The sequence below is a fragment of the Oryctolagus cuniculus genome, chromosome 1, assembly GCF_051225735.1.
Source record: "Oryctolagus cuniculus isolate XC-2025 breed Fujian yellow rabbit chromosome 1, ASM5122573v1, whole genome shotgun sequence".
Classification (NCBI taxonomy): domain Eukaryota; kingdom Metazoa; phylum Chordata; class Mammalia; order Lagomorpha; family Leporidae; genus Oryctolagus; species Oryctolagus cuniculus.
The window spans coordinates 177,409,771-177,433,268 of record NC_142867.1 but is presented as its reverse complement, the minus strand read 5'-3'; the positions used below and the strand labels follow the sequence as shown (position 1 = coordinate 177,433,268).

General features: G+C 42.1%; 2 protein-coding genes across 15 annotated transcripts in view; one reads left to right on the top strand and one right to left on the bottom strand.

The window, feature by feature from the left end:
- NFIB (nuclear factor I B) overlaps positions 1 to 23,498 on the top strand; it is a 494,444-nt gene that overhangs the window by 218,593 nt on the left and 252,353 nt on the right. For 5 of the 14 annotated variants that reach the window (XM_089317166.1, XM_070052280.2, XM_089317149.1 and 2 more), the window contains exon 1: positions 18,730 to 19,330. The exons of the other annotated variants lie outside the window; for them this stretch is intronic. In XM_089317166.1, the coding sequence (XP_089173292.1) occupies positions 19,313 to 19,330 (18 nt within the window). In that variant the 5' untranslated portion in view covers positions 18,730 to 19,312. Of the gene's footprint in view, positions 1 to 18,729; positions 19,331 to 23,498 lie in introns of those variants that run through there. 14 annotated transcript variants of the gene reach the window in all.
- Positions 1 to 23,498, bottom strand: part of LOC103347791 (uncharacterized) — a 43,002-nt gene that overhangs the window by 15,352 nt on the left and 4,152 nt on the right. The gene's annotated exons all lie outside the window — the stretch shown is intronic.

Sequence of the window (23,498 nt, the reverse complement as noted above, 5' to 3'; positions counted from 1 at the left end):
TCTCTGCTTCTCTGTTCTCATCAAAGTCTCCTTTTACTTCTGACATGGCTGTGAAACCTGCTTCATCTTTCTTCCTCTTTAGACATTCCCATTTCCATGGGGCACCTTTCTGTACACTACAAATAGAGCTGTGTGCACTTCCTGGAAGCATCTCTTCTTAGTGCTGATTTCAGCTGCCAGCTGCCAGGCGCCCTTGGGCAGTGAACAACCTGCACAGCCAAACACAAGCTCTTGAGTCCCCCAGCTCTGACAGGTGTGAGTGCTGGTGGGCACTCAGTCATTTAGGGAAGTTCCTCTGGGAGGAAAAAGCTCATGAAGTTTGATTCAGAAGACTAGCAGCTTCTGAAGCCTTCCAGGGCCTTATATTTTATTTTAGCCTTTTTGGGGCTATTGCCCAGGAAGAGGCCTAATGTTATCTTACCTTATTTTGTCTTTGACCCCATTCTTCATCTACTAAGCCTTCATTGCCATACCAGTGGTAGGAAGGCATTTGGTAATGCTGTGGACACTGAGCATTAATGTTGGAATCACAAAGCCCCCCCTAAACACTGGGAAGTTCTCTCTCCTTTGCTTCTGAAAGATCACTTTTTATACTAAGCCAGTAACTCACTTCTGGTCCACCTGAGGGGAGGCACTTCTACCTACAGGGCTAAAGTTAAGTTTTGGGAAAAATAATGCCAGGTATAAACACCAGCACCAGATCAATAGATCCCAGACCACGTTTCTCTGAGATGACAATTCAATTCATGGTAAAGAAAAGGGTTGAAGATCAGTTTCATGCTCAAGAGAAAGGCCTGCTTCTAATCGCTAAGTCACAGGGGTTCTGTACTGACCCTTTCAGAAAACAAGAAACCTCTCAATTTGGGAGTATTTGGAAAAACACTTTATCCTCTGAGGTGGCTCTCAACCCTGGCTAACACATTAGAATCACCTGGGGAGCTTTAAAAAATTAGCAGTGCCTGGGCCTCTCTTCAATCCAATTAAATCAGGATCTCTAGGGGTGTGGTGTGGGCATCGGTATTTTTTTTAAAAGCTCCCCTGTGTATTTCTAATGTTTAGCTAGGCTTTAGAACCACTAATTTATAGGTCAAGAGAACAGTGCATCATGGTGAATAATGCTCATTCCTTTGCTGTGTAGGTAATGAATTCCTACTATGGAGGGCACTTTGCTGGAGACCAAAAGATGGAGTTAGTTGATACTGTTCCTTGAGTTTAGGATTTAGTAGGCAAATGCCCATGTGCAGATGTCAGAACAGAACCTCTGGGCAGCAAGATTGACTTTACTTCTAAAGGGTTATGAAGGGTTATGAAGGAAAGTTAGGGCCCCAAGATCCGATTCCAGTTTTATCACTAGGATGGTGGCCTTGGATATGTCACCTGGCCTCTTTGGTACTCAGTCTGATCATCTGTCAAAAGAAGAGGCTGTGCTGGAAGCTCTGTAATTCGCACTGGTGTCCTCCAGTCTTCCTGTACTTTGCTAAATTCTCAGAAACCCATATGCTTAGCCAGGCAATTACCAAACACTTTTGGAGGCTGACTCACTCACTCATGCATACTACTGACAATTGTCCTTCTGATATTCCACCAAATCCCTTTCCAAAAGCCCTCAGTATCAGAGTGTTGATTTTTAAGTAATCTTGGGTTCCCTTAATTCTCTCCCCCTGTCTCTTGTAAACTAGCACATGAAGAGCATGGAGTCATGGTAATGTCTGTGAGGAGTGGGTAATGACTAACAGAAGTTTATCCAGTTGGATAAATGTCTAGTGGATTGCTGCTGGGGTCAGTGTTCGTTCTGGTCTTAATTAACATCTTCATTAATAGTGTGGGAGAGGGAATAAACAATAGCTAATGATATTTGCAGATGGTGGTAAATTCAGAGGTGTTGCTTCTACCAGCGAGAGTGGCAAGAGCCATGGGGATATCAGGGATGTGAACAAGAAGCGATTATAATGATGTTTATTCTGGAAAAGGCAGAATGAAATATTTGGGGGTGGGGAGCTGGGAAATGCTGAAAGAAACAACTATTGCTATCCTTTTTACTCAGGTGTGAATGCAAATGAGGCAGCCAATAGCCTTTACAACCTCTGCTGCATGTACAGAGGTGTTCTAAGCAACAGTAATCAAAGCAACAACAGTAAGAGGGATAACACACAACATTGTGATTTACATGGAAGTGGTTTTTATTAAAATCATGATGCAGTTCTTCTGGGCTCTCTGCAGATTGTGGGCTCTCTGCAGATTCTGGTGTAGCCTTGCTGCAGATCCTGAATGTCTAGGCATGAGCTGATCCAAATTGAAAGGGAAATGAGAGGTATAATGAGGGATGGCTGAGAAAAGTAGAGAACATGGTATATCCTCTTCCCAGGCTTGTGAGCAGAATCTTTCTACCTTTGACTTTTCCTGTACCCAACTTGCCTACCTTTGTTCTCTCTTTAGGCAATTGCTGTATTAACATGGTTGGTGTGGGTAGACAGAAAAATCTTGAAAATGCTCAGAAGGAAAGAGGGAAAGAGAAAGGAAGGGAGAGGGTAGGAGGGAGGGAGAAGGGAGGGAGGGAAGGAGGAAGGGAGGGAGGGAGGGAGGGAGGGAGGGAGGAAGGAAGGAAGGAAGGAAGGAAGGAAGGAAGGAAGGAAGGAAGGAAGGAATAAGCAAGTTCCAACTGTCTGCCTACCATACATCACACATTAGCACAAGATACTGAGCTAGGTAAGTTTCACAAGTATTCTTGTTTAACCTTGGAATATCTCATTCCCACAGTGACTTTCTCTAGTAATAATTATTAGAAATCTCAGAGCAGTTAGGCCACTGGTTATGAATACAGAGTTCATAGCTGGAATAGAGGTGCACACTCCTGTTGTATTACTTATAAACTCTGTCCTTTCCAACCATGAATACATATTTTCTTTTCAGTTACTCAAGCCCTTGTTTTAGTCAGTTTTTATTACTACAATGAAATACCCAAGGCAAATACCTTTATAAAAAGAAAACTTTTATTTGGCTCACAGTTCCAGAAATTCAAGTCCAAAATCAGGCAGACCCCACTGGCTTGGCATTTGATGAGGGTGCAGGGGCAATAGTGGGGCACTGGTGGAGCAAGGAGCACATGGCAAGCCAGAAAGCAGAGAGAATGACTGGGCCCAGCTCTGTGTTTACAGTCAAGCCTCTCTCTAGAACTACCTTATGGGCAGGCTCCCAGTGGCTTAAGGAACTACCCGTTGGTCTACCTCCTGACACTACAATAAGATTCATCTCCCCATGCCCCCTTGCTAGTACCATTAGCTTATGACTTTGAGCTGTAAAGTCCTGCATAAGATCAGGACAAAAGTCATATTCAAATCATAACAGCTGTGCCTGGATTAATGGCAACCTATAGTCACACACAGAGAGCCAAAGGTGGAAACAGTAAGAAGAGACTAAACACTGAGGAGCTGAGAAATAAAGGGAAAGTGGCCAGTACACACATCCACTGCCCAGTTCAAACTGATTGAATTATTTATAATTATATTTAGAGTGGGGAAAAATGGAATTTGCAAACAAGGAAGGCTTCAAGACAATAGAACCCATCATAATTTGGATTTGACCTTGAGGGAATTTGGCAGGGAGCATCAATGTCTGAAACAAAAGTAAACTGAAAAGAACAATAATGGAATCCATAAAAGCCACAAAGAGTGTTCTTGAGAAATGTGAGGCCTGCGGCCAGATGGACATAAAAGTTCTTCAAAATGACACTAAAGGATCTTTAGGAAGTACCGAACACACAGGCTGGATGTGTCTCCCCAGCTCCAGTGGGGCACAAAATGCCAACTCAGGTTTAAAAAGTGAGAACTAAAAATTTTGCAATGTTGTGATGTGCATTTCTGACCATATCCATAAGATGTATCATTCAAAGAATAAATATAGAACAAGCACCAGTGTAATCGAGATCCAGGTCAAGAAATACAACATGTACAGAAACCCAGAAGGCTTCTCCCCATCAACACCCTCTCCCTGGAGAAGTCATCATGACTTCTTACAACCACTTCTTTGCTTTTATTAATTTTATTTTGGTTCCAGAACTTCTATATGCCTGTTTTTTTTTAACTTCATGTAAATAAAGTCCTACTTCATTTTTCTATTATGACTTGCTTCTTTCTTTCAACCATATGTTGGATATAAATAAATTACAATGTACTTGCCCACTCTGTTGAGGGGACTTTATGTTGTTTGTCTTTTGGAGCATTTATGAACAATTCTGTGACCTTCTTGCAAATGTCACCTGCTGCACATGTGCACAAGTCTCCCTAGGGTAAGGGCTAGAAAATTATCACACCCAGGCCAAATAGAACCCACTGACTACTTCTATATGAGCTAAGAATGGCTTTTACCTTTGTGGAAGGTTATGAAAAGCAAAAACCAAAGAAGAATTGTCGCTCCCCCTCTTCATGGAGGAACGACACTAAACCCTGCCTAGGCTTCATATCTGAGTCACAGCACCATTATGTCGCTCCCCCTCTTCGTGGAGGAACGACACAGGACCCTGCGCTGTTCTTTTGTCTGCTCGGCCCTTCCCGGGTTTGCTGCTGGTTCTTCCCGGGTTGGCTACCATCCCTTCTACCTCCGTGGAAGGGCGGTTCCCCCTAGCCACTTTCCCCACTTCCGCGGGGAAGCGGCACACCGCCGGCCGGCTCTCTCGGGGGCTGCACAGGTGTTCCTCTTAGATGTTCCCTGGTGCATGTTGTCTCTCTCCTCCTTTATAGTCCTCTTCCACCAATCCCAACTCTGCTACCCACACGCCGAGCACGCTGCTCTCCTCCAATCAGGAGCAGGTCCTACAGTTTATTGGTTGAACTGGAGGCAGCTGTGTAGAAGCTGTTTCCTCCTCTCCCAGCGCCATATTGTGGGAGAGCAGATGCATAGAATAAGTCTTAATTCCAGTAACTTAGTCTAGTCCGAGTTGCTCCCAGTTGCTCCCCACAAGAATGATATCTCTGATATGTAAAAATTATATGGAATGCAAATTTCAATACTCACCAATAAAGTTTTATTGAAGCATAGCCAGGCTCATTTTTCACACTTTCTATGGTTCCTTTTATGTAGCACTGGCAGAGTTGAGCAGTTGCGACAGAGACTGTACAGACTGCAAAGCCTATATTCGGGATTGGGTACTTAATGCTCAGTTTAAAATGAAAATTCAGGCCTCTTATGAAGAAAAATAAAAGTAAAAAATCTGGGGCCTATGCCGTGGCTCACTTGGTTAATCCTCCGCCTTGCGGCGCCAGCATCCCGTATGGGCACCAGGTTCTAGTCCCGGTTGCTCCTCTTCCAGTCCAGCTCTCTGCTGTGGCCCAGGAAGGCAGTGGAGGATGGCCCAAGTGCTTGGGCCCTGCACCCCATGGGAGACCAGGAGGAAGCACTTGGCTCCTCGCTTCTGATCAGAGCAGTGCCGGCCATAGTGGCCATTTGGGGAGTGAACCAACGGAAGGAAGACCTTTCTCTCTGTCTCTCTCTCTCACTGTCTATAACTCTACCTGTCAAATAAAAAAAAAAAGTTAAAAATCTGAAGAGCTTTAATACGGTGACATCAGAGCACTAAAAAACAAGCACAGGAGCTCTGTATGTGTGGGCGCTATAAAACTGGCTGGTGCATCTCAGAGAACATTTGCTGATCCCTGCTCTCAGTCATGTCCCTAGAAGTGAAATACCAAGCATCTTAGATAAAATAAGTTGCCAAATGCAAAACAGTCAGCAATTACAAGTTGCCAGTGCCTGGTGACTTTGTAGGTATTACTATAAATAAGGGAATGCCTTTAATTTATTTTCCACCTGGGTTTATCTACCCTCAAGGGGGCAGTCTGTGGAGTCTCCTTCCAAAAAGATCAGATTCTAAGCTGTCAGTCACCATAAGAGCTGATGATTATTTGGCTTAATTCTACCAAAATCCCACTCCCTTTGGAGTTCATACATTTTTAATAAAGATCTTTGAATAAAAATGACTTTTAGGCTCAAAGGAGTAAAGCAATTAAGATCCACAGGTACCATTTGCAGTTCTGAGTTGCAAGAGTATCTGCCTGAGCAGATTCAAGGTTTCTTTGAGAAAACTTGTTAAAGACAAAACCAAACACCAGAAGAATCCATTGGAAGATAATATTAAGTAGAACCAATTTGGAGAATTAATAATGCCTGATTTCAAGACTTTAAAAAAAACTTTATTTTCATTATTTGAAAGGCAGAGAAACAGAGACAGAGACAAAGAAAGATCTATCTACTGGTTCACTCGCCCAATGCCTCCAATAGCTGGTGTTGGGTCACACTGAGCCTGGAGCACAATCCAGGTCTCCCATGTGGGTAGCAGGGACCTAAGTTCTTGAGCCATCATTTGCTGCCTCCCCATGTATGTATTAGAAGGAACCTGGATCAGAAGTAGAGGTGATGCTCAAACTCAAGCATTCCAAAACAGGATCCCAAGTGGTCTCCTGTCATGCCCAAAGCTTGCCCTTTCAAAGTCTTATCATGATGACACTATAGTAACTAGGGTAATGTGGTGTTGGTATCACTATAGACAAATAGATTAATGGAGAACAGAGAGCACAGAAGTAGAACCACAAGTATATGGACAACTTTCACTGAAAGAAAGGCAATTCAGTGGTGGGAAAAAGTTTTTTCAATGAATAGTGTTGGAACAATTGGATATACATATAAAAATAATTAGTTTCAATACCTACCTTGCAACATCTGACTCAAATTAGATTGTATATCTCAATGTAAAACATAAAATTATAAAATTCTAAAAACAGAGTGAGAGCTTTATGATATTAGATTAGGCAAAATATCTTGGGTAAAAAAAACAAAAGCAAAATTTAAAAATTTAAAAATTCTTCTCTTCCAAAGGCACTATTAAGAGATTGAAAAGGAAAGCCATAGGTTGGAGAAAATATTGTAAATAAGATATTCGATTAAGATTGTATAACCATAGTATACAAAATAAGAACTCAACAGTAAAGAAGGAAAACCCAGAATTTTTAAAATGGGCATTAAGATTTGAATAGGCACTTTACCAAAGAGGATATAGGGACATAAAATAAGCTCATAAAATGATGTTTGACACTATTAGTCATTAGTGAAACAAAGTTAATATGTTAATGGAACACATGATATACTTATTAGAATGGCTAAAAATGAAAAGGCTTGACCATACTAAGTGTTGGTGAGGATGTACAGGAACTGGAACTCATATATTACCGTGAAACTGTAAAATGATGCAATCCCTTTTGGAAAACAGTTTGACATTTTCTTTAAAAGTTAAATAGACACCTGTCATATGCCCATTCCTAAGTATTTACCCAGGAGAACTGAAAACATATGTCCACCCAAAGACTTGCACATGAATGTTCATTGCAGCCTTATTTGTAGTATCCTTAAACTGGAAACAATCCAATTGCTCATCAACAGGTGACAGATAAACTGTGTTATATAATACAATGGAATACCATTCAGGAACAAAAAGAATGCCATTCAGGAACATTCAGAGTGGAATAGAGGGGTTCCAAGAGACACATTAAAACCTTAGGAGGAGGGCCAGTACTCTGGCGTAGCTGGTAAAGTGCCGGCATCCCTTATGGGTGCTGGTTCAAGTCCCAGCTGCTCCACTTCTGATGTAAGCTCTCTGCGATAGCCTGGAAAAGCAGTAGAAGATGGCCCAAGTCCTTGGACTCCTACACCCAAGTGGGAAACCCAGAAGAAGCTCTTGGTTTCTGGCTTTGGATCAGCTCAGCTCTGGCCATTGTAGCCATTTTGGGAGTGAACCAGCAGATGGAAGACCTTTCTTTTTCTACCTCTCTCTACCTCTACCTCTCTCTCTCTACCTCTATCTCTGCCTTTGCCTCTCTGTAACTCTGCCTTTCAAATAAATAATCTTTAAGAAATTTAGGAGCTAATAGAAATGTTGCATCTCTTGATTGTGGTAACAGCTTCACATGTGTGTGTGTATGTGTGTGTATGTCAAAAGTTATATTGCACACTTCAAACATGTGGTAAATTGTATGACGATTAAAAAGAACCCACAAAATATTATTAGAACAGTAAAATTTCAAGTCCCCTCAAAGAGAAGTCTGCAACAGTGTAACTGGGAAAGGGTTCATATCTAGAAGAATACTTGTATACAAGGAGGTTTCAAAGAATTCGTGAAAAAAATGGAAAGAAGTGAGCAGTTGGGGCAGGCACGTGGACTGGTGGTTAAGAGGCTAGGTAAAGATATCCTATATTGGAGTGCTTTGGTCTCATACCTGGCTTTAGCTCCTGCCTCCAGCTTTCTGTTGCTGCAGGTTCTGAGAATCAGTAACTAGGTTCCTGCCACCTGGGAGACCTGGATTGAGCTCCTGATTTCCAGCTTTGCTTCTTACTCCACTCCCAACCCCTGCCATTGTAGGCATATGGGAAGTGACTCAGTGATGTGAGCTCTGGTACAAAAAACATCGAAATCCATGCCTTGTGTTTTAATAATACACAGTTTCTACAAATTATTTGAAGACCCCTCACACAAAGAACACTACAAACAACAACAAAAAGAAGAGCCCAACTAAAAATGGACAAAATATTTTAAGAGATATTTCACAAGAGAGGATATCCAAGTGGCCAACAAAAAATGAAAAGGAGCTCAACCCTCTAAGTCATTTGGAAAATGCACATTGAAATCACATTGAGATACTATTATATATGGGGGGAAAAAACCTATGATACCAAGTCTTGGTGAAAATGTGAAACAGAACTCATACACTGCTTGTGGAAGTGTAAATTAGTCCAACCACTTTGGAGGTTATTTCTTACTCTGTACTAAAATGTACTATGAATATACTGTATTAATCAGAAAATCTACTCATAGGTTTATGCCTCAAAAGACTACCTAGAAAAGCACATCAGAAAATATGCTGAAGAATCTTCATATCAATTCTTTATATTGGCTTCATGTTGCAATGTGGAAAAACACTTGCAGTAGCAGAAAGTAGTCTCACATGAAATGCTGAACACAGTAATTCAGACTTAAAAGAGTAAATATTGGGATGGGCATTGTGGTGTAGTGGGTTAAGCTACTGTTTGTAACACCTCAACTGGCCCTGTGCCATAAAAATAGCTTTACACTCTTCTATTTTCCTTCTTTTTAAAAAGTGGTTTATATATTACTATTTATGTTTATTTGAAAGGCAGGGAGACAGAGACAGCTAGAGAGGAGTTTTGCATCCACTGGTTCACTCCGAAATGCCCATAATAGCTGGCTGTGGGCCAGGTTGAAGCCAGGAGCTGGGAACTCCATCCAGATCTCTTACATGCATGGCAGTAACTTGAGCACTTAAGCCAGCATCCACTGCTACCCAGGAACTCCTGCACATTAGCAGGAATCTGAAATCAGAAGCAGAGCTGGGACTCAAACAGAGGCACCCTGTCCTAAGCGCTGTGCCCAACAGCCACTTCCACTCTTCCTTCTTTTGATAAATACCTTCCTAAAAAGTTTCCAGAGTGCTCAGACCACCCCCCCCTTTTTAAAGATTTATTTATTTATTTAAAGTGCACAATTACAGAGAGAGAGATTGATCTTCCACCCTCTGGTTCACTCCCCAAATGGCCAAAGCAGCCAGGCTGGGCCAGACTGAAGCCAGGAGCCGGGAGCTTCTTCCAAGTCTCCCACATTAATGCAGGAGCCCAAGCACTTAGACCATCCTCTGCTGCTTTTCCAGGTGCATTAGCAGGGAGGTAGATTGGAAATAGAACAGCCAGAACTCAAACTGGTGCCCCAGATGGGATTCTGGCATTGCAGGTAGCAGCTTAACCTGCTGCACCACAGTGTCAGCCCCTAGACCACCCTTCCGAGCTCACGAAACAGGCCAGGCAAACATGTGGACTCACGACAACGGTACACAGGTTCTAGGTTTCTGTTATAATCCTCTTGCCCTCTTCTTACTGCAACCCTACCACCAGCTCCCCCGCTTATCCCAGTCTCCTTCCTCTCTGCTACAATAGCACTTATTTTATTCACACTATGTGTCCTGGACAGAGCAGGTACTCATTTGTTGCCTGAGAAGTGACAGTGTCTTCTTTAATGGATGACTAACACGGTTCACGTCGCTGGTTTGAGATGTTCTCATTTCCTATCATTTGGTTAGCATCATTCTATGCCTGTCACAAAACCAGCTTTTTGGACATCACCCCTGTCCTTGGGACACTGCTCTCGTCCTCACGGCTCCTGCCCCACACTGAGCACAGAACTTGGCATAAGGCAGGGACTCCATAAATGTTTATGAAGGGACACTTACTGAAGATGCCTTGGCATTTCCTATGTTTCTAGAGAGAACATAGGTGTGACCCTGAGATAGAAACTGCCTCAGAAACTTCCAACTGAAGCACAACCTCTTTACATCCATCTCCCTCAGCATCAGGGAACTGGGGAGAGCCCTCCTGGTTTTTAAACTACAACTGCAAATAAATGCTATCTGTGAGGCCCAGTGGCATGCCCCGGTGGGCCTTGAGGTCTGGCCATTGCCACAGACCATACAGAGCCTTGTTTATCATCTCTCACCACATTTGAAGGATGAGGACACAGAGAAATAATAATCAGATTGCTTCAGGAAATATGCATCGAGAAAGGACGATGTTTCAGAAGCAGTCCTATTTACTTTGACCAATGAAGCGTTTTGATCCCCCAGACAACCACATGACAGCAGATACTGCTTTCTCATGTTCTTGTGGAAGGGAAGGGAATCATGGTTAAGATCATTACATGCCTTGCCCTGAGTCACATGCTTTCGCATGGCTGAGTCAGGACTGAACCCCAAACGCAGTGCCTCGAAGTCCAAGTTAACTTTCAGACCATACTGGAGAATGAAAATAATCTCGTTACAGTCTGTCATGCCTCATTTTTTTCCAACCCAAACTGGTTTACCCAGCTAGATAAGGTCTTTAATCACCACGGGGTATTGAGTGAATCATGGCTATATCCAAAACTCAAATCCACATTCAAAGGGAGGAGATCTACCCCATTGATAATATTTAAAAGAATGTGCCTGGGGTTCTAAACACGCAGTTTCAAAAGAACAGTGATAACAGTGCTCTGAGGCATCCACGTGAAGCCTCCCAAGGCAAGTCTTGTGAAGGGGCCACCCCCATCTGGTACAGCCTGGTCCTGCAGCCTTGCTGCCTGCACTCTTGTGCCATGGCCATGGGCTTTGGAATTAGAAAGTCCTGGATCACGGGTGCCAGGCTCTGCAATTGGTTACTTAACCTTTCTGAGCCTCAGGCTCTTCTTCAAAAGAGCTGAGATAATATATGTGACATGCTGAGCAGGGAGCAGAGGTCTAGTTAGACCTCAGTAAATGGTAATTATGATCATTTATCATGACACTCCTTTTAACCTAAGGTTGGGAAAAACCATTACCCGAGGGATGCCCTGCTTAATTAAGGGGCTGCCATCATCCTCACTGGTCACAGCAAAGGCGAAGATCCCACTTCCAGGTAATCTCTTATAGGGCTCCTGAAGGAACCTGTGTATTTGGACCTCAGGGAAACTTGGGAGCCCAGAATAGAGTGTGTGGCTGCCCAACCGAGATCGTGGTTCAGTTATAATAAGGGTCACTGAGAAACACACCTGTGAATGAGCCCCAGCCTGGATGAATATGGTCCTCTTCTACCCCCGCCAAGAGAGAAACTGTAGCCTCCACATGTACATAATGCACGAGCTTCTCAATTATTCACCACGTGGACTCCATGACACTGTGAGTGTGTCCTCAGGTCCACTTCCATTTGGGAGCAAAGCCTAGAGAGCAAAAGATGGGCATTCCCACTGAAGGACGAGCACATGGAGCAAGTGCGGATGTGCAGGACGCCAAATGGTGATGCTAACAAATCCCACTGAGTAGGCAACTTTCTCAGGATGGTACCACCTGGATATGTAGATAAGGCATTCTGAGTGGTACACGCTTGTTATTTTTACCCATTTATTAAACCGTGGCTAACAGCGATCCTTCTTTAAGACCTTTGCATACAACTTCAAATCTGAATCTCATTATAAAATTACCACTTGTACTGTGGGTCCTGTTTTAGTGGCCAGCAATCATGGTCTCTGCAGAGAGATGTAAGTTTCAGATTTTCTAGGGTAGTGCTCCTCAACTGTGGCATGGGCCCATCATCACACCTCTCTGAGGTATGCCTGATAGTAATATGATAAGCTATTTAACTTTTCAATCAGCTACTTTCTTTACAAATTAAGCAAGTTTGAAGCTATTCCTTTAAGTGATCGCCTTTCTTCAGATGCATTGTGTCATTTGGCTTATAATAGAACAGAGAGGAGTCACTGTTGACTGAGCCCAGGATTTATAGGGGCAGGCTTCTGACCTGTGGATGCCCAACACTAACTGGGACTTGGGGTGTTCTCCCGGACACTTCAGTTTGTAACGGAGCTGGTGTTCACAGCCGCTCTGGTGAGGCTGCTCATACTGGCAGACAGAATCTACTTCCCTACATGCCCTGAAATAAACATGAATACAAAGGGCATTTGTTTAGACGCAGGAGGCTGCGTTTACGATGTTGGCATTGCTACTAACTAGCTTAGCAGCTGTAAGCAAGTCACCATAGCTCTCAATCTTGTTTTTATTTTTCATCCATGGGGAAGGCGTTTGATCTAGATGGAGGATTGTAAGCTCATGGATGTAGGATGCAAGTCTTTGACTTATATGAGACCTGTAGGCCAGTGCAATACAATAGGGAGTGTAGGGGACTGTGGAGACCAAGCCCATGTAAAAGTGACAGTGGCTACTGCATTGTCATCCATTGGTGCTCTGTGCAACACTTTTTCAAAAATGGTCTCACTCTTTACTTTCCCAAGAGGAGCAAGATATCTAGATTTTTTTAGGTGAAATATCCCAATTTTTAAGTAATGGCAGCAAATCGCAACAAAACACAAAAGTGGGGAGGAGGAAGCACATTGTCAGCTTTGTTTCTGAATCTCTTATCTTTAGGTCTCAAAGTTTCTTCTAGCTTTTGTATTTTTACAATTTAACAATGTTTCCACCATGCTCTGCTATCAATGATATAAATAGAAGCTTAAGTGGAAAAGTTATAAAGTAGCATTGTGTCCACTTTAAGATTAAAAGGAAGAATATGATGGATGTGTACACAAGCAAATACCACATTTAAATAGATGCAGATTAAACAATTTTTAGATGATGGGATCATGCATGGTTGTCTTCTAAATCTCAGTTGTTCATTTAGAGTGTCTCTATTGTTTGTAGAACTTGAGAACATTTAAAAGATAATAGTAAAAGAAATATTCAGAACAGCTCGGGATGGTGCCAGGTATGATGAGAAGGAGAGAGAGGTAGTAATATTAGGTATGTTTTTGAAACTTGTATTTCTACCTTGACCTCTGTATTTGCTTGTCCACCATCTAACAAGTTGGTAAAAGAATGCAGAACTAACTGCATGCCAGGTAAGCCATGTGTGCCAGAAGTTTCTCACCTAACATGGCTCCCCCCTCTCTCTTTTTCTTTTACTTATTAAAGTATTTCCCTTAACATGAAGCATAGTGGTATCAAAAGTTTCCCAACTTTCTTAGTTTGGCTTCTAAACATATTTTATGAGGGTTTTTCTTTGTTTGGTTTTAGTGGGTGAGGTGAGGTGGAAGGGCAGCTGACTTAACATCCCTAATTACATTTTTCTTTGGTTTCTATTAACACTGTTTTTATTCTGGAAACCCACATCAACATGCCAGTAAAGTGAGCAGAAAACCATTGGTTTTTATTTAGTATGTTTATTTGAAGGCTTTCAAAATACCCTGTGGGAAGTTTAGTCTTTTCTAAATAAATTCGGAGGAGAATATTAGCACAAAGGCCTTTGTACCATAAATGCAGAGATCCTCAAAGACTGTTGTTCATCCTTGCAAGGCAGCACCTAGCCTGGGGTCCAGGGCCAAGGTAAAGCATGCAACGCATATTTGTAGAAGGAACAAATTCTTCCTCTACCCTCTATGCTGCACCTAGGATTTCTGAGTTATGGCACACAGGCACAAAATGTGGTTATTGATCTTTAAGTAATGGGCGATTAGAAATAATGTTGACCTTTGTGGATCTGCCGACAGGAATCTGGGACAGTGGAGACAGAGGCCACAGGGTTTGCATGCAGGGGGCTTGACACTGACTTTCTGGTTGGAAGTGGCCTGCTGAGCAAAAGACAGGGTGATCCTTTGCCAGGACCGTTCTGAAGGATCAGTAGACTGTCTAGCGCTTTCTTGCATCCTGTTGCCTCACTAATTTCTGTATTGCCAGATGCTTCTGTTTTTTGAAAATGGCTAAAAAAAAATACCTTAGTGATTCTGTTGTTTCAGAAACCTTACATATGGCACAAGATAGCCTGAAAAATTTTTGAGAAAACACTGCTTTTACTTTGCTCAAATTAATCATCATTACAGCTGAAATGGATTCAAATTTATTGTTTCTTTTTTTGGGCGTTTTGATGGTAGAGATTCTAAAGTTATATAAAAGTGTGAGTAAGCAAGATATGAAGATTTAATTGCACATACTTTTTTTTTTGAAGTCTTTAAAACATAAGGAGGCTAAGAAATGATTGATACTTCAACTTGAGAATTCCTAACAATTGTGATAAAAATTATTTTTTTAAAGCTAGGAGACATCCTTGATTTACCACTGTTGAATCAGAGAGCAGATTTTTTCACATATTGAGTCATAGCTACAGGCCCTATTTTTATTATATTTTTTTGGTAAACCACCTTAACCTGCTCTTGAAACCTCTGGTTGGTGCATGGAAGGAGTTTGAGTCTGTCTCTATTTAGCCTGCGAAATTTAACAAGGCCCTAGCCTGGGGTTGGTAAGGCTGTGAGCCATACCACCATCTCAGGTTTTTGATGACACCACAAACCACTTGAGATTTATTGTGTTAGCAGATGTCATCAGATCTGTGTGCACAGGTGCACCGTGCAGCTAGTGAAAGAAGGAACACTGCATGTGTATATTTATTTTTGTACCCATACTCTCAATGGTTAGAAAATGGCCTGGTGTGTCTGTCTTGCGCAGTGTAGGGTTTCAACTCTGTGGCAAAAGCCTATCTGGAAATCTCTTGAAAGTCTTTTCCACAGATATAATTCTGCGTGATGAGCCACGATGTCTTGTGGGAAAGACACTGTTTCTACAGTCAATGTCTAAAGAAGAGGCCCCACAGATTACAGCTGAAGACGACTACAGCCAATGAAAAGGAAAAATAGTGACCAGGGTGGGGTAGGGGTGCTTGGGTTTTTCAGAACAATTCCCTAGATATGCATTCTCTGCTCCTTAGTAAAAGTCTTAGCAGAGATAAGTGTCATCTATTGAATGCCAGCAAAATACCCTCAATTTGGCACTTTGTAAGTGTCCTAATTTAAGCCTCTCAACATTTTTTAATAATTCAGAAATAATTGAAACTATTATCTATAGGCAATAAGAAACATGAATGTTAGGACCAGTTTGTACATTAGGTATTTTAAAAATTCCATATAAATTCTAAATGATTATCCAATTATTTTAAAAGATAGTGTATGTTTTCTTTAGTATTGAGTCTTAAATATACCCCTACCTCTATTATATATATTAAATTTACACAAATCCTGGTATAATAATGGACTAAATATAATTATCTAATAAATCAGCATGTAACCTTTAATAATATAAAAATAATAAGTATAAATAAAACATTTCTTATATTTTTGTGAAAATGGAGAAGTAAGACAAAATAAACACCTTTGGGGTAATGACTGAAAATTACTGGTTTAGACGGGGTAGAAGAATTACTTCAATTATGACATAAAGCATTGTAATAATGCATGCCTTTTAGAAATAATTATATAGTGATTATTCTCAGAGATAAACACACACAGATGTTGCTAGTACATTAAGAAAAAATTCTTAATTTGAAGAAAACATACAGAAACTCCAGACCAGTTAATTGGCTTTAGGAAGAACTAGAAAAATCTAAAGTGTGAGTATACTTATGGAGCTTCCCGTAAGTTCTATGGAAGGAACTGTGCCTGCAACTTATGAAAAACAAAAAACAAAAAACAAAAAAAAATCCATAACAATCTTTAAAAAAAAAAACAACTGGAATCATTTCAGTTGGATGAGTCAAAAATCCAAAATGCTTATATAGTTTTGGACAGTACTCATTTTTAAAAATGAGTAGTTACTTATAATTTCTAACCAAAGATAAATATAAGAATATATTATATCTTAATTATATTCTTGGGAAAGTCTTGAACCAAGATAATTTTAATTTAAAAAGAAGCATGTAATTTAAAACATCTCCTAATTTTTATGTATTTATTTCCATCGCAAAATATGAAAACCAGAAAAATCGGCTGATGCTGTAGATGACAAGACCACGATCAATTGCCAATTTAAAAAAATTTAGGAGCAATAAATACATTGAGATGACTACAAATTAGCAGGACAGATTTCTGTAAGACATGCTTGAAAATCCATCTCATTTTATAAACCTTGAGTATCATCAAATGATGATATGTGTACATATTTGACAGCCAGACGAGTGATCGGTATAGGAATAAGTATTCTTGTAAGCCTCACATGTCAAAAGAAACAAATGACATGCAAATAGAAAAAGATAATCTACAAAAGCCTGAACATGACATGCAATGGTACATTTTATTACTAAATAATATGCTTAAGAAGCAATCTACCGACAGGTGTCACAAAGTCTAGATTCCTCCAAGTCATCACAAGAGTGGAGGAAATACTTTTCTCACTCCTCTATTCCTTTTCCCATTTTATGTCTTAAGACATTTTCCCAAGAGAATCAGATTCTAGCATGTCAGTTCTCCTTTGTGTGAAATAGATATTGAGACGGATGGCAACTCTGCTATAGGCTTCAGCAATGACAAGAAAAGGGCTTTCTGTGGCACACTGGACAAGTTTTAATATTTGACAACACTGCACATGTAAAATGCTCCCTGCTCCACCCTAAATCATTTTTTATTCAGCTGTATTAGATTTTCATATTTTATATTTGGTTCCTTAGTACTAAATGTGATTTACTTGACCATGAATGGAAATCCTAGAATGGAAACAGATCTGTTTGTTACCCACTTGAATTGACTGAATTATAGCTATACTAGCCTGAGTAGTTAAAACTACCTAACTCAGAGCAAGATAGATGTTGAAAATTAATTTTCCGTGGGAAGTTATGGCTGAGTGTGGAGAGACATTTTGTGTCCACCCCACCTCCTCCTATCATTAATCTCCCTTCCCAAAGTTACATGACTATCCTTATTTTAGATAGATTCTAATGCTGTGTTACTTTTCTCAGGCCAGAAATTGGGAAGTGTTAGATTTGCAGGGCAACAACCCATTTTTAAGCTGGGCATTTCTGAAGTCTAATTTGGTCAATCCACTTGTGAGTACTCTGAAGATGCGCAGACCTGTTATTCACATATGAGCATCTATATACTGTGCATATATGTTTGCATGCAGGGGCGGGGGTGAGGTGGGAGGTAATGAGGCCGAAAGTCTTGTTTTATAGAGTGCGTGGTAGGAACTATGCACCTGACCAATGTTGTTTAAGTTCTCTAGGTCTTTGAGGGTAAACATAATTGGGATTAAAATACTGCCATGCTCACATTTACTAGAAAGATAAGAACAATGCATCTGGAGCCATTCTGGTCTCAGTGGTAATCACATAATTGAACAGGGTTTTTAAGAGGATATTGGAAGCTACTGTTATCTGTTATGCAATTACATAATTAGTCAGGATCTCTGTAATAAAATCTTCTCTAAACACACGTGGGTTAGTACTAAGCAAGTACTAAGCTGCTGTTGTATTTTTACTTTTAATACTTTAAAATCAAAATTATGTCAACTTATTTGAAGCAGTAAGCATTACTTTAGCACCCAACTACAGATACTTATAATGAAAACAATCAGATTAAAAACTAAGCGCACCCCCCTCCCCCCAAAAAACCCCTTCTACATATATCCAAGTTTCAGCAATGCTGCTCCAAACGTCAAGCAGAACTCTAGTTCTAGAGTGTTTGCATGTGTGGATCCCGGGGTGGAGGATTTCCTTGGTGGTGGCTGTGTCACCTATCCCTAAGCTACCATCGCATTTTTTGACATTCCCATGGGTGCATATAAACAGAAGTCAAAGTGCGGACGCGCTCTCCTCTCTCTGGTCGTTTTGATAACGCTCTGAGGCGTGCCACGTTTCAGGACTCCCTTCACACGCAAACAAACGTGGCCTGCTGCTGTTGAGGCCCGCACCGTGGCGGGAAGTCTGGAAGTCACCGCAAGTCCCTAAGCTGCAGCGTTGGGCTTATTTTAAGGTCTTCGCACGGCCGTCCCGCCGCGTTCCCTCTCCCGCACACCTGCGGAGGGGGCCCCTCGGCAGCGATACGCGGCCCACGCACAGTTGGGGAGCACAAAGGCGCGCGAGCCAGGGCACCCCAGCACAGGCTCGCCCTCGCCAACCCCTGGCCCCCCAGCCGCTGCACAAACACCGGAGCCGGCCCGCAGCCGCGCCAGCCGACCCACTCCCACCCGCCCCGCGCTCGCGAGGGCCGCCGCCACACCCACCCGGGCCGGCTCCCGCCTCCCCGGGCGCGCGGGCGCCCTGATGAATATGCATCGCGGCGCGCCCGCCCTCGGCTCCTCCTTTCGGTTTGCTTCCCGCCGCCAGGCGGAAGCGAAGAGCCGCGCTTCCAGCGCGCCTGGGCCGGCCGGGGCGGGGCGGGGCAGGGCGCGCGGCGAGCGGGAGAAAGGCGAGCCAGGCGCGGAAGGGTGAGCGGCTGGGTGGCGGTTCCGGGGCAGCCCCGCAGCCGGCCAGGCCAATCCGAAGGCGGGGAAGGGGCGAGCGCGGGACCCTGCGGCCGCGCCGGCTAACTCTGCCCCGCGCAACCCCCACCGCCGGAGCAGCCCCGCTAAAACAACAATAAAAGCCCCCAAACACACGCACGCACGCACGCACGCACGCACTCTGGACGGCGTTCAAGTCAGCCACGACAGTCTTCTGCAAGTGAGGGCAAGGAAAACCGGATCTCCGCACCCAGGGGCTGGATGCTTTTGCACTTGACTTTGACCGCCTTTTCTTCGCGGGCCGAGAATTGAGGCAGTGCAGAAATGATAAAAGTGTGAGACTACTCCCGGATCGCTTTTTTAAAAAACAAAACAAAAAAACAAAAAAACTAAGCACAAAAAGCGACACCAAAACAACCCCAGAGAAAAGCCACAACTCTACCTGAGACCCGTGAAGTCAGCGGCCCAGGGTTCTGTCCCAGACTCAAGATCTCTTTAATTTAATGCAATACAGTGCAATGGTATGTGATTTTGCAACGATGGGTTTTATTTGCTTGTCTTATTCGTCCTTTGCATTCCCACCCCAGCACAGATTTTTTTTTTCTCCATTTGTGCGTTGCAAAACTTTTTTTTTTTTTTTTTTTTTTTTTTTTGTAAATCATCACTTTCCTAAATGTCATTTGTGCTTTACAGGTCTGTGTGTAGTGCTGGAGTTCCAGAGCTAATGCAAATATATATTATTATATGTATATTTTTAGCGTTGGCAACTCGAGTACATATGCACACTTTTATGGCGGGAATCGGTGGATAACATCGTGAGACCAAACAGTGTGGAATTTGGCATTTTTCCTACTTCAGTTCCTTTCTCCCTGCTTCCCCTCAAATGCTGGAGAAAGTTATCGTACAAAGTATACTTTAGTTGTAGCTTGTGGCCCTTTCTCTCTTCTTGAAGCATTGTTTTCTTCATTTTAAGGTATAGCTCTGTTGCATATTCTCATGTAAAAATGTCTTTAAAAAAAACAAAGAAAAATAATGTAAATACTATTTAGGTCTGATGGGTGTGTTGGAGTTTTTAAAATTGGTAATCGTTTTGAAGTTTAGTCCCCTGCCATGTACCCCGAAGTTACAGCATCGAGTGATCAGTCCTCCTGCTGCCCCAGTCCCTTAGAAAAAAAGATTATGATAGATTTCTTCCCACTCATGTGAATACTTTTTATTCCCACCCTGCTGGTTTTTGCTCTAGGATATCCCTCCTCCACCACCCCCTGCCCGATTTGTGTGTGTTTCTGTGTGTCTGTGTGTCTGTGCGTCCATCTGCCTTTCCCTTGTCCTCTCTTTGCCAGTGTGTCTGGGACACATTTTAATGCATAATATCCCATCCATTAAGTTGTGCTTGAATGCAGAGTGTGAGAGGACTGGGCAGCTTTCAGGTTGAAGGGGGCGGGGAAGCCAGTTTCGACTTTGACACAAGATGCCGAAGTGGCGTGATTGGAATTATTATTAGGGCTGTGAACATGGCCATCTTCTCCTCTGGTTGGAAGAACTGCCGTTGAACTTGAGACAGGACAGAGGAGATCTCCAAGTCTGTTCACTCCCCTCCCCCCCGCCCCCAAGTACAGTAGCTGGCAGGGAAAAGGCGCCAAAATACACAAGATTAACTCTGACTCTCTTTGAGCGGCTCTTAGAGCACCATCCTTGGTAACTTTAACTTCAACAGGCAGGAAAAAGTTAACTTTTGAACCCATACTTGAACAGACATTTAAATCGGCCCTAACATGGAAGAAGTCCAGAAAGTCACACACACATGCTTCTGTGGTTAGGAAAGAATGCACGTGTAAATAAGCAGGCTGCGTGTGTGTGTATGTGACTGAGGAGTTCAAGATTTAATCAAAATCAGAATGACTGTGACTTTCAAGTGCGTTCTTTCTCCACACCGGGAAGAGCACGGGGGAGCTAAGGAGCTGACCTTTAACCAGCCTAAGTAAAAACTGCAAAGAGTTGTGAAACACAAAACGTTGTGGTTTCCACTTTTACATTTGAGGTTTGATGTTTTCATTTAATGGTATGAGAGATGGGGAAAGCTGCAGCGCTGAAAAGTCCCTATTAAATCATACGTGGGCAAAGGTCAAGCGCTCCAACTCACTGATACAATATACTGCAGATTCCTGCCTAAGTGATGGGGAGCACAGGAAAAAGTGCTTGGGCAATAAAAGTATCAGAACGGTAATTACCCTCCGTGGTTGGGACTGCATTCTTGGGCACTGGGAAAAGGTTTTTACTGGCCCTGATGAATTTTAAAGCCGAGTATTGTTGAAAGCTATTTTAATAGGAAATTGATTAGCTGACTGTTTCGTACAATAAATGGTGACAGATTCATTGTTTGATGTCCAAAATAAATTGCTTTTATTCTTTAGCAGACATAGGCATCCATTTAATTTTAATAGGGTCAGACTGAGCAGCAGCATAATTTTGAGTGATTGTGATATCACAGACATCTGTAACTTTGTTTTCAGAGTTTGTGACATCACACAGTTTGACGATATTATTGCTTTGAAATTTATTAGCTTGTCGCGCTGTTAAAATGTTTCAGATACATTCAGAGATAAAGTTTACTGAACACATATTCTGTACAGGCCCAGTGATTTGTGTTTTCTCCTTGTAATTATATAATTGCTTCCTAAATTCTAATTTGAAAGTTAAAATGCACAGTTCTGTTGTTATGCATTGTTTTCTGATTTTCAAACAGAGTAGCGGTTTTTAAAGGAAGAATTAGGGCAAGGTGCAGAAAGTTTGAGTTGTTTTACAGTGCACTTCTTACACTGAGTACAGGGTGCAAAGACTCCTGGGCCATTTTGGACAGAGCTTTGTACCTGTCTGATTTGATATGTCACACAGACATGTGTGGCTGGGCAACAAAAATCAGTCTGAGTGTAGAAATAAAATGACAGTGTAATTTTAAAGGTTAGCTATTTAGAAAAAGGGCAATATTGTACCTGCTCTCATCAGCAGAGAAGAGGCTGCATGTGAGGGTGCCTGTTTCCTTCGGAGTATTATGAATGAAGGGAGGCAACTATTAGGATTGTTAAAGTTTCAAATAAATGATGGTGCAAAACTTCTGTTGGCTTTATAATCCGGAGAGCAACTGTCTTCTGCAGTTGGGAATTTCTGTAATGAACTGGCCTCACTCATTTCTGCAGGGGCAGAAACTGGCTATCCTGGATGGAGGAATATAGCCCAGTCTGTGCTTGGGTTTGGAGCTGTAACTTGTAAATGTGCCTTAAATGTAGACACACGTAGTGGGGCTTTTTAAAAAAAAAAAAAAAAAAAAACAGTTGAGTACAAGCATTTCAGCAGTGGCATTATTAATAGCGTCATTTTTCTCGTTTAGTTTTGTCCTCAGGGGACACCAAACAGCTCCCAGAGGAGGGGAAAAAAGTGTAAGATTATTTATTCATTTCAGTGAAAGGAAAAGGGCTGGCGGGAGGGGTGGGGAAACTTCACTGCTTGTGAATTCCCCAGTGGGGAAAAATTGCTACCCTAATTTGACAGTAGTAGTTTAAGGGCCCAGAGAGTTGGGCATGATTTTGCAATTCCCATCAAGTGCAGGCAATTTCGGTACTTGTTGGTTGTTTATATATGCATTTTTTAGTGGATTTTTGGTATTCCTCCTTGTGGATATAAATTTGTGTTTTCCAGGCTACACATGTATGATTTTTGTGGTTCATTTGGAATAAAGATAGGTCTCTGGGCATGGTGGAGTGGATATTAGCAGTTTTGCAGGCCTGTTTCCTGGGGTCAGGAGGTCATCTGTCTCTTTTGTATTTAGTTTTTAAATATTGATATTGGCGATGCAGCTAGGGTGTGTGGAATTGCTGAGCCTCCTTGCAAATCACATGCAAAAGCTAAAAAAAAAAAAAGTCTTGGGGGTTTTGAAAATGACAGCTTTGTTAAATGCCAAGAAACCTTTTAAGAAAAACTGCAGAGAATTTGCAACCTGTAGCTGCAGTTCCTCTTCTAAAAGGTAAAAAGAAAAACAATATTAGGAGATACCTGAGATGTCAGCCTCCTCTCTGGAGGTAAGCAAAAGGCTCAAATTGGGTCACAAAATACTGATTTTCAAAGATAAGGTTGGAGTTTGAAAAGTCTGGTCACCTGAGGCACTGTTACTGCTTTTAGATATCAGTACAGCTCTGGAGGGTTCTAAACTTTTCCCCCTGCAAGGGGCATGGCTGATATAGGAGGAGATCTTTAGGAACAGTGAATTATCGGATTTTCCTGTTGCTAAGCAGAGACCCTCACTAGGGCAGGTTTTGGGGGGGGAAATGCAAGTGGCTTGTCATGCCAGTGCTTTAACCCTTTCAGTATGGGAGGGAGAGGAAGGGGAGTTTGGGAGAAGTAAGTTGCGAAGTCTATTTAGCTCATTTTGTTAGTATTTGAAGATTTTCAGATACTGAAAAACCCCTCTTAATACCATGGCACAGATGTGCTGGAAAAAAAAAAGGGGTGGGTAGGTGGAGAGTGAATAAACTCTGTGTACTTTCCCAGTTCCTCCTGCTCACTCTTCTACCTGGGACTTCAAAGACTACTTCTCAAACTAACCTGGTAGACAGGTGTAGTGCTGAGAAGCCGGCTGTCCCACGCACCCAAATCCACCAGTCTCTCTTTACAAGAGTCTCCTAGAGTTCTTCC